The sequence below is a fragment of the Sinohyriopsis cumingii genome, chromosome 19, assembly GCF_028554795.1.
Source record: "Sinohyriopsis cumingii isolate HCF-2022 chromosome 19, ASM2855479v2, whole genome shotgun sequence".
NCBI lineage: Eukaryota > Metazoa > Mollusca > Bivalvia > Unionida > Unionidae > Sinohyriopsis > Sinohyriopsis cumingii.
The window spans coordinates 23428602-23440779 of NC_142979.1; the positions used below are offsets into that span (position 1 = coordinate 23428602).

Below are 12178 nucleotides of genomic sequence, written 5' to 3' on the forward strand. Positions count from 1 at the left end.
ACTGAATGAACTGTAAAACACAACAACAATATCACAGGTTACTGAATGAACAATACAACGCATAAAAATTACACCATGGGCTTTTGAAATGATTTTAACAAAGCTTATTTTTCTTGCATACACTACAGCATGATCCACTGGTCCTCCAGATTGGAGGTTTGACTCAGGACTAACAACCCAAACCTAGAAATAAACTGTTACAGAAACAATGGCTTTAATGAATTCCCACTGGGGACTTGTATGGTTGAGATTAGTGAATGCCGTCTGGAAACTTAATAGCATGAAGATGAAGTCCTGAACACCAAGACAGTGACCAGGATTTGTTTTTGGCACATACAAACTATAAGCAACACTTCAAGTATCACAAATGAGATGACACATACCACATATTCTGGGAATTAGTGAGAGTAAATGGACAGTATCAGGAAGCATGTTAGTGGGGAACAAGGAAATGTATACAGAATCACCAAGCTCATTTGTGGCAAGTACAGTGGCAGGACAAATGCCTCAATCACAGATAAATAAGACTTTATTACTGACAATAGAGAAAAAGCAACAAGCAAGCTGGACAATTCTGAACAGACCATTACCTGAAGAAGAGGCAGACATCCAAGAAGCTGAGGAAGACCATGACATTAACAATGCACCAACAGAGAACAGAAATTACTGCATCTATTGTATCCCAAAAGAATGGCAAGGCTTCAGGAGATTATAACCTGAATGCTGAAATGTTCAAAAGATATCCAGAACTCACAGCATCTATTCTCCAGCCACTATTTACAGAAATTTTGGAAGAACCCAAGGGTTGGACCAAAGGAGTTGTTGTCAAGATTGCCAAGAAAGGAACACTCTGTGACTGTAACAATTGGTGTAGCATCACCCTACTATCCATACCCAGTAAAATCCTTGCCAAGGGTATCATCAAGCGGATCTCAGATGCTGTTCACAAATCTGTGAGAAAGATCAGGCCTGATTTTGGAAGGGAACTGGATGTAATATCAAATTTTCACCCTGAGAAATATCACAGAACAGTGCACAGAGTGGCAAAGACAACTGTACAGTAACTTTGTTCATTTTGAAAAGGCTTTTAAAAACATCCAGAGAGATAGCCTTTAGTGTATACTGAGAACTTACGGAATTCCATTTTAAATTGTACAGCTCATCAAGGGTTTTTACACCAACTTCACATACAGCATGGGATTCTGCAACTTGTGCTTTGAGGTCAAGATGGGGTCAGACAGGGATACTCTTCAACCTAGTAACTGACAGAGTCTTGTGGAGAACAAGAGAAGATGTGTCAACAGACATCAGATGGACACTGCACTGGATGACTAGACATTGCAGATGATCTCGCATTGCTTTCCCATTCACATTGATTTCCAATACCCACCAGTAAATGCAAGATAAGACACAACACCTCTGCACCTTTTCACACCAGGTAGGACTGAGAGTAAGCCAGATGAAAGAGGTTATATATATATATCAATACAGACTCACCAACACCATGATGATGTGTACTAGCCCAGCAAAACAGCTTTACAAACCTGGGCAACAGCATCTGACAAGATGGAAGCACCAATAACAGTATCCCAAGCAGACTAAGCAAGGCCAGAAATGTATTCGGAAATATGAACTGTGTATGGATATCAACAAAGTATGGTACACATACCAAGTATAAGCTGTACCAAAGCCGTGTATTAGCAATGCTACTGTATGGCTTGGAGTGCTGGCCGAGGACAATTTCCAACCATGACCTGCTTGTGCAATGCCACAAAGAAAACATGGCCACTATCAACATAAGAGGCCAGAAATGGATCAGGCATGTGATAAATAAGGAGGCAGATGCAGTTTTAAGGACTGAAGTGCACTGTATAGTGGGATGACAGAAGCATGGCAGGACTAGGAGAACACCGCACTGGATCCCTAGGATGACAAAAGTGGAAGAGTTTCATTGCTACTCTACAAGCCAATGAGATTTAATTGGCAGTAAGATAAGACTACAGTATAAGAAACAGTCAAAAGACATGTAAATTACAATTACAATATCATGAAAGAGCACTATAAATAGTTCATTATATAATCATTCTCAAATTTATGTGTCTTGATGACCATGACACAAACTTATCCTGAAATGTTCTTTATGGGCCACCTACTGGAAAGGTATTAGAACTGGGTACCATGTAAAATTTTGTACCACAATATTTCTGAACATGATATGTACAATGGAATACCTCAGTTATATTAGGGACCAACAATTTAATTTTCTGAGGAATGGGTTTGGCTGGTTGGGGTGGTGGGGGGCTGAAATTTCTGTCTCTCACATAACTGGAAAAAATATCTTGCTCTGATTCATGCAAACACATTATATCCTTTCTATTTCTTTAAGCAAATTAATTTTCTTCAGAATACAATTTGCTTGCTAAACTATGGATATAATCTGCAGGAAAACTTTAAGTGGAATCTTAACATCCAAGCAAAATATGTTAACAGTGACGACCCGTAAACATAAAACACACAGACTCAATAAATGAGAAAATATCTGGTGGACTAAGAAAATTATGTAAAATTCAAACAGAAAACTACTCACTTGAAAATCTAAGGATGATTCTCAATCTTACAAAGGATTAAATGTACTTAACACATTAATATACACTAGTAGAGTAATTAAAAACAATTAATTCCTTTTTTGGACAAGTTGGATTTGGCTGTAGAATAAGACCTGACTATCTTTCACAACATCCCCTTCAGCTCCATGTTGCCATAGGTGACACATGTCAAACATCCGATTAAAGGTTCATAAATATAAATATATTTTGTAATATTCTAAATTAATTCCTGACAAATACTATTTTGGAAAAATATTTTTTAAAATTTTGTCAGGAAAAATATGCTTTTAATATTAATCTGAAATAAGATTATACAGGACTTTCTATAAATTCCTTACTGATGCAAACTAACAATGTACCAGTAAAAAGAAAAAGCACTGCAGTCTGTGCAGTCTGTGCCACTGGGGAAAAAAGGTGATAAACTGGAAATACTGTGTGCCTCTAGAATGTACATTCAGTAGTACATTAATTGATTTCCTTTTGTTAAACTGTAGTGATCTTAACCATTGACTTTTAATACGTTAAATAATCAAGAGGCTTCTTGGCAACATTAAACACAACACAGCTCTAGGTTTTGGTGAAGTAAGTGTAGTAGAACTAAACATCTTGCATGGAAACCATTTTAGTTGCTTGTGTTATTGTGGAGAAACCAATCAGTTTTGGTCAGTCAAAGTAACTTTGACCTTTGCCCTGTGATATTATTGTGTTGTATCCGCTAATGCAGTGCTGTCCAACCTTTTTGACACAATGAGCCATTGAAGAATGTTTTTCTTGAAGCCGAGGGCTGCAGCAGAAAACTGAAAAGCATTGACTATATAACTGCTCGAGCTCTGGCGGGCCATTTAAAATCAGCCTGTGGGCCACATGTGGCCCGCGGGTTGAACAGCACTGCCCTAAGGGGAAGCAATCAGCAAAACTTGGTTCTGGCCTACAAGGCAGAACTCAAGTTACTGCTCACAAACCAAACTAAAAATGACAATTGGACATGACCATAAAATACATTCTGCTTACTGACACATAAAAAACTGCTAAAACAATAAATGGACCAAAACATGAATAAAACTGTCACAAAGGGCCACTGATTGATAAAGATTTTAAAAGATTGACACTACACTTGCCAAATATAATTTCCAGGAATTAAAACAAGTCCATTTCTTTTGTTCTGATAGTCTAGTGAATTGAAAATAATTAAACCATCTTTGATATTCATGAAAAATTCCAAAAATACCATATTTTGGAAACAAAAATATTTTCTTACATGTCCAAGCAACATGTTAATAAGATACTGTTACGTGCAATACAACATTTTTGGTCATGTAATTTTACCTTGAACCTGAAAACAACTGAACTAGTCATAATGTCAAGATATACAGTGTGACCCCGCTATAACACGGTAGTTGGGAGCCATAAAATCTGACTGCGCGTGTTATATACCGAACCATGTTATATGCAACCAAGTCAGTTAGCTGAAGAAAATGTACCCTCAAAAAAAAAATAATAATGGGGGGGGGTAATAAATGCAGGTGGTAAAATACGTGCTTCGTTGGCACAGTTACCAGCTTGAATTAATGTATATTAAATGAGAAATACACCTGTAGTGAAAACAGAGAAGACATAATATAATAGTTTACTTTATTTAGAGAACCATGAATTGGTACATATATGTGAATCCTGTTTATATATAAATGTCTAATGTATAGCATGAATAGAGTATCAACACCATGTACTCACCTGCAGACCTCATCATATACATTGAATCCACAATACAAGTGATTCCATCGAAAATATGCACACACAGCTTTAAAATATTCATTAATTTTTTAACAGGTCATATTGGTCTGAATTCAGTGGAAAAACATAGCACAATCACGTAACGAATGACGAAGCACATTTACTTTAAAGTACATTCCAAGTCAGTAAAAGTTAGTTTGTGTTTTAAGCCGCCGTTGGCATAAACTTTTTCCCTACAACAAGTAAACTTTCATAGCACAGTTAACGTGTTCCAGTCACGTTGGAAAATGCAAAAATCCATCAGATTCCATCACTTTTATTTAAGTTTGGTACTGACTTCCTTTGAAGAAAAGTTCTTTGCTGTTATTGAAAGATTGTAGTCTGCTTTCTTTGATGAAGGGTGCATGCACTTTTGAAGTCGCCAATAGAAGGACAGCTTTGGAGAACCAAATGAATGCCCTATTCTTATTGTGGCAGCAACATCAAATAATTCTTTTGCATGATTGAAACTGGTATTTTTTCCATTTGCTGAGTACGTTTTCATAACAGTCGGTGCTTCAAAGGTAATCCGTTTCCTTTGAAATTTCGGCAAACTATTGTATCTGGGTACATTTTTAAAAAGGAATTGGCCGTCGTTTAGACTATTCTAGTTACTGTCCCTCCATGAATACTGAATAAACCAATAAGTAAGATTTTTTTATTATTTTTTTTACATTTGTGGTAGCAGCGTGATGCTGCCTTCCATGCATGCGTCTGAAAATTAACAAAGGGTCAATGGACGATGGAGACGCAGGTGTTCTGATGGCAGGGATTATTACAGAAAACGTGAGCATTCTGAAGGATTTAATTCTTAGTGCAATGAAGAGGAATTTTACTTACCATCCACATACAAATGCCAGTCTTTATAAATATATTAATTACTAGCGAGCGGCCGAAAATGCCTCATTCGGTTGATCTCCGTTACCAGACACGTCAACAACAAAAAAGCAGATATTTCACAACATACAGAACTCATGCTAAATGTTAGGATAAGCGAATTATGATATAACAATGCACTGTTAAGATGGTTTGTCAGTATAGACAAAGAATTTGTTTATGTAACAATAGATAAATTTCAGTGTATCTAAAAGTTTAAACAGCCAACAATGTCACCAACAAATTAAAAAAAAAGCCACATGGTATGTTTTGCAGCCAATAAGGAAAAACAATCCAAGTTTGCGACAATGGCGAAGACCTACACGATCCCAGAATAAACTTTTTATGCGTTTTTTTCTTCTTCTTACTTTTAAGAAGAAAAAAAAAACTTTTTCATGTACGAGAAAAATAATTTTTCGTGTACGAGAAAAATACATATAAACTTTCAGGAGCCAAGCTACGATCGTCTTGCATTATTCCTATGCGATCTCTTGCCAAAATGATAAGCAACATTTTATGTTTATTTTCGTACTATTTAAGAATTTTTTGTGCACAAGAAAAATACATGTATATGAAATTTCGGGAGCCATGCCATGACCACGTTATATCAGAATTCCCGTTATAACAGCGCGCTATAGCGGGGTCACACTGTACCAGCATTCTAACCATGATTAATAATTTTGGGGAAAAATATCATTCTTATTTAAATGCCATCATTAAAGGAATTCTTATTAAAATATGAACAAACTTACTTCGTAACGTACACTCATACTCATACATGTTGTCACAAGCCAGTACAGCTACAAGCATAAGTCAAGACCTTTGACCTAAAAATTTATGTCAGCATAGACGACCAACAAGTGATCAGAATGCAACTATGTACAAAATTTGACCAAATTTCACTTCTACCTGTACACATCAGTGTTTAAAAGCTCAATGAAGTACATAAATGTAAGCAACTACCTTAAACCTGACCCCAAAGGTCAATTATGTCTGGTTATCAAAACTTTCCATGATAACCATCAAGGCAGCCATTTCAGAGGTTAATCAGCATAAAGTTAATAAAGGAAAAACTATAAATTGCAAGACAGAAGCATTATTTGGTTATCTGGTTTTTAATGTTGGGTATATTCAGCCATTTAGAAGAATTACCGATGGGAGTCCAGATTTCCAAATCTGAGAGGTCACGTTAGACCAACTTCTTACAGTGAAGAGTGTTTTCAATACAAAAGTAGTAGTGGTAAGATTTCAAGATGGCCAACGCTTATCAGCGCTATTTTTATTTATGACCAGAAAGATATTGTAATAAGTCTTTGGTGAAAATCACATGTCTGTATGACCAACTGTTCAGAGAAGTAGCTATAAGATGTTCAATATGGTTACCATGGTAGCCATATTGGAGATCTGTTTATCACATTTTTCATTTTGGACCGACTACCAATCTTTTATTAGTTTTTCGGAGAAAATTCCATGTCATCACAACCATCAATTCTGAGGAAGTACTAATTTTCAAGCTGTCCAATAAGATTACTGGTCTGATAAGCACTATTTTAATATGGGACCAACAAGACCATAAAATGAAGCCTCAAATGAAAACTGCATGTCAATATTTCATCAAAGCAGCATTAATAAATTTGTTTATGCTGGTCAGCATGGTGGCTGTAATAGAAGGGAGATCACCACCATTCTGATTTAGGACCAACCAGACCTCATAAGAAGTCTTTAAGCAACAAAAAAAAAACCTGTCAATATGGCCATCCACTCAATAAGGTTTTCAGTATAGCTGAAAAGCATCAGTGTGTGCCAATCCATATGATTCACTTTCAAATTTCTGAAAGCTGCATTTCCATTGGCTAACCCAGATGTCACCAGAACATGAACCCAAAGCGGTCGCTGTCATATCTTCACCCAGGATAGTAGTAGAGATCTGATTTTAACCAGACTGACTAATTCTAACATATTTTGATCTGTACTGTACATATCTTATTCAACAAGAAACTGTACAAAGTAAAGGTTTGTTAAACCCTACAAATCTACTCTATAGCTCCTGTTGCCAGGTTCAGTTTGTAACAATTCATTTAATATATATTTCTGGGCATGATGTTCTCTGCCTCTTGCCTTTTATTGCAATATTTTCATGTGTTCCACTTTCCTAATATTAATTTTATGCAGATAATCATTCAGTCTTACCCGTGACTGTTCTATTTCTGTGAGCATCTGAAGGAAAAGTTTGACATCAGAGAAACAGCAAGATCTGTCCCCAAATAGATCAAAATATACTTTTAACAGCTCTACTGGATCACCTGAAAATAAAAGAAGTAAACTGAATCAACAAGTCTGCCATATCCTATTCACTCAAGTGTCACACACATACAACTGTGAACAGTATAAATTCTGATCAGCCAATTCAAATTAAGCCTGTAGATCAGTCTACAATGAGGAATACAAACTGAATAGACCCTGATCTGCAGTTATACTATGTTACGTCTGATATCTGTCAGCATCAATTGCAGTTGGTCATATTACAGTAATCCCCCTCTTGAACCCCACCCATCCAGCAGCCACTCGCTCCTCATAGCCAGAATCCGTTGGCACTGACGAGCTTGTGTTCAAAGGTACCCCTCATGAAAGGCCACCCGGCTAACGTGACCAGCGGCCAGCATATTAGTGCAATAATATAAAATTTACCCCTCACAAGTGGCCGCATTATATCTTAATATGTATCCAGAACCAGTATGTTATTCATAATGTGTGTTAAGTAATCTGATTTCTGTTTCCCAATGTCAGGTTTTCGTTACTGAAAGAAGTGTTGACTAAAGTACATGTACCACCAAGGTTAATATTATATCATTTATGCCTCACGAGAAGCCACATTTATTCCATAAAGCAGAGAAAGATTCAAATTTTAGTCCAGACAAATGGGTAAGTACATGTAATCAAATTAGCCCTACTGCTGTGTTATCATAAGATGTCCAGTTTAGTCACTCTGATAATTGTTAAGATTACAATTATTGAACAGTAGTAACAGCTGAGAAGTGGCATCATCGATGTACAATACACAAGTCAGCAGGAAAATGGTTTGACAGCCTTTATGGCTTCCCTTAGTAAGATATTGAGCTTGCTGACTTTGATAATTAGTGGCTATTACTACTGACAATATTTGTCAAAATTACAAATCCCAGCGGCCACAAGGTCAAATCTGCGTGATGTTAATGGTACATATCAAAGCCATTTTGGCTTCTCTCACTTAGTGTAAAGAAATGTATAAAAACAATAGGGTACCAGACTGCGATTAACTAATCACGTGAAAAGATCACTTCCTTTAAAAACACGCGGCAATTTGTTCAGATGCATCAAAAATTGTTTTATCACTGTTGTAGTTGGCAACATGAATAACTTACTGCAAAAAGACCAACATGTCATTGAGGAAAATAAAAATTCTCAATTTAGAAGAGAAAGTGAAAGTAATTCAACTTACCGAGAGGTGCGGGGGTGGGGTGGGGGGCATGGATCCTTGCAGAAAACTAATGTCGGAAAGACTCAGATAAACATTGTCGTGAAAGACTGGAGATGTTTGTATCCTGATTTGAATGACAAGAAAAGCAACAATTTTGTCAGTTGAACTGGGACATGACTTTACCGCAAGTAACGGTTGGTTGCACAGATTTCAAGTGCGACACAACATTAAGTGTTCTGCCCTTAGTGAAGAATCAGCTGCTGTTAATAATGAAGTTGTCGAAGATTGGAACAAAAGACTAAACGATATATGCAGGGGATATGACAGCAAGGATATTTTTAATAGTGATGAGACTGGGGTTTTTTTTAGACTGTTACCAACAAAGTGACAGATGATGTGATCTGTAACATAATTATAAAGACAGTTTTAAAACTATATCAATGGTTATTCATAACATTCTTTTGAAAATGATGAAACAGTTTTACATTTATTTCACAACATGCATGTGATGTTTTAATGAAAATATTAAATGTTTTAGAATTAAATGCATTCGTGACTTTCTTCATATGTATTTACTATTCGCATTTGTCATCCCCCTCTATAAAGGCCACCATCATTATAAGGCCACCTCCCTGCTGCAATAGGGGTGGCCTTATAAGAGGGGGACTACTGTATACACAAATAAATATGGTGCTGTGCATGCTAAACTTTCATTTGGAAAAAAGAGTCAGTTTAGTAAAACATATCCAAATGGCTACAAGGCCAAGGTTATATGCCATGACTAGGTCTGCAATGGCAACAGCTATGCTGTGCTTGTTTTGACATGATAAACAGTCGAAGCTTGATATTTATTGCCATAATTTGTCCCATCAAAGGTTTGTCATTTTGACCATCAATCTGATATATTGCTAGAGACAGTATAAACTTGTGACCACTATCAGACATGTACTGTAAAAGGCTGAATCTACTTTTCAATCCTATAATAACTATGGTTGTCCTGATTGATTAGTTAGTGTAATGTGATTGATCAAAGTCTCTGATAAACTGGGACTGCTCCAGTGGCTCATTGGTTAGAGCATCTGTCTTGAATGCGGGAGGTCGCAGGTTCAAACCCCGACTGAGTCACAGCAATGACATAAAAATGGTATTAACAGCTGCCTGGCTATGAGCTCAGCATTAAGAGGTTAGTGTTAGGACTGGTTGGCCTGGTGTCAAGATAATGTGAATGGGTGGGACATCATGCTACATGTCTGTGGTATGATGCCCACATGCTAGCAAAGGATTTTACATCAATTATTCAAATCACTAAATGGTCTATAGTGATGCTCCCAGATTTCCCCACTTGTCACCAAAATAAGGGGATGTAGCAACAAAAAGGAGAGGGGAAAGAAAGGGGAAAATGTTCAATATTTACCAAACACTTAAATACCTGTCTCTTTTTCTTCCTGCTCCATTCTGTTTGGCTCGATAAAAGTCAAAATCTTAAAACACTGGAAGTGACTTTGAAGTTGGGCTCGAGTACATTAGCGTTTAATGCCTGCAGAGGATCATGTGACTTAGTGTGTCATATAAGAGTTAATGTCCTTCAATTCAAACAGCTGATTTCCAATGTAAAAGGGTTATTTTTCCCACAACTTTTGCACGTATCACAGAACATACTTACTATCCTGGAGTTATGTTGAAACCATTTGTACTCTGACAACCAAGAATTCTCCACGTTTTGGTTTCTTTTTGGTGGTACATCTAACTCAGCATCTGACACTGCTGTTGATATACCATCCTCCATTTCACAATAAATTCCACTACTTTCTTCATTCTCTTGTTCACTTTCCACATTACCATAACATTAACATTGAAAATAATCAATAATCTGATGTCCCCCACCAATGGTTGATTTTAATTTGCAGAAATGGACCAGAGTTCACGCATGCACATATAAATGTAGAACCCATCTAGGAAAAGTGTTTGTTATAAATAATTTGCAGGATATCCTTTTGAATCACAGCTGCAGACTTTGGAAAGAAAGATGTATGGTAATAAAACTGCCCAGGTCTGCATAAGCCAAGGACTGGTCCTACAGAAAAGTCTGACATGCAAATATTTACTAAAGTGAATTAACATCAATGAAAGACAGGAAAATAACAACATTAATGCAAACTCAAAATTAAAACAACTACAACTGCTTATTCAATCATATCAATATTTTATAAACCTTCACATTTTAGAATTTTCAAATCATGTGATCATGCATTCTATTGGTGGATCATCTCTGAATCTCAGTGATGTAGTTAATAAAACCTTTAAGTCAAAAAGTTCCAGCAATAAAGATATCGAACACCCAAATAAAATAAAACAAATTTGCCAATCTAAACCCATTCAGTGAAACAGATGGGGAAAATGCAACTAAAGTTATCTAATATGCAGCCAGCAGCCACCATAGTAACAATTCACTTGCTAGACAGTCCAAGTTTCCTCTCACCATTCCCATCCCATTTTAGAAATTTTGACATTTTTGTTGTCAAAGAAAGACTACTTGGCAGACTACTCAACCTCAGATTGGACTTTAAGCACCTACTTTCTCAGAAGAAAGCAGCAGGAGCAATGGTCACATCAGAGAAGATAAATAACTAGTTCTGTTCCCCCCAACTTGGTAAATAACTGGTTATGCACTCAGCTTTGTAACGTAAAAGCTCAGGCACCATGGTTTTGGTGATTGAGAGGAGTATATTTAGATACTATCATTAACCTTTCTGGTGCAAGTAATATGTTCTTTGCTTGTTTCATGTGTTATCAGTGGGTCTGTTATAAAATTGGACATGGTTTTGAACAAGGCACTTGCACAAATGGCTGACTCTAAATATGCTGTACATGCTGAACAAACCATAAACAACCTCTTTCATCATAATCAACCCATGACCATACCTTTTACAAGTGATCCTGGAAAGTCTGAATATCTCTATTCTATAACAATTTCTGTCCTTTTTGGACCTGGGATATTTGAAGCATTGCAACATGTATTGTAGCAGATAAATTCCATGTGGTTGATTCATGCCTGCCACCAGTAAATCCACTTAGACATGCCTGCCACCAGTAAATCCACTTAGACACTCACTTCATCTAAAACAAATTAGTTATACTGATGCTTAACTTTATGACTGAGATCAAACCTTTCATTGACAAAGATCAAGCTTAGACTGGTTTGTAGCATATTACATGCTAAATATGCAGATTTTCAGCAATATTTTACACTACCAGTCTCTCACTACTGATATACTTCCACCTGCATAAGTGCATTTTTATGCCTCTATTAAGAAGTTTTAAGAATTAACAAGAACAACAAGGTCTGAGGCTAAAATAAGCAGTCTGGATCTAAAGCCACAATGATTTTCAGGCCCTTAACTGTCCTCACTTGGTCAATGTTGTGTGCTCTTAAACAAATCATTTTACCCCAACAGGTTCCATCAACCCA

General features: G+C 36.6%; 1 protein-coding gene across 1 annotated transcript in view; it reads right to left on the reverse strand.

The window, feature by feature from the left end:
• The window catches only part of LOC149775276 (N-alpha-acetyltransferase 25, NatB auxiliary subunit-like), a 122381-nt gene that overhangs the window by 83786 nt on the left and 26417 nt on the right, over nt 1-12178 (reverse strand). Inside the window, exon 10 of the mRNA XM_089944181.1 lies at nt 7443-7555. Coding sequence (XP_089800307.1) covers nt 7443-7555 — 113 coding nt within the window. The remainder of the gene's footprint in view (nt 1-7442; nt 7556-12178) is intronic.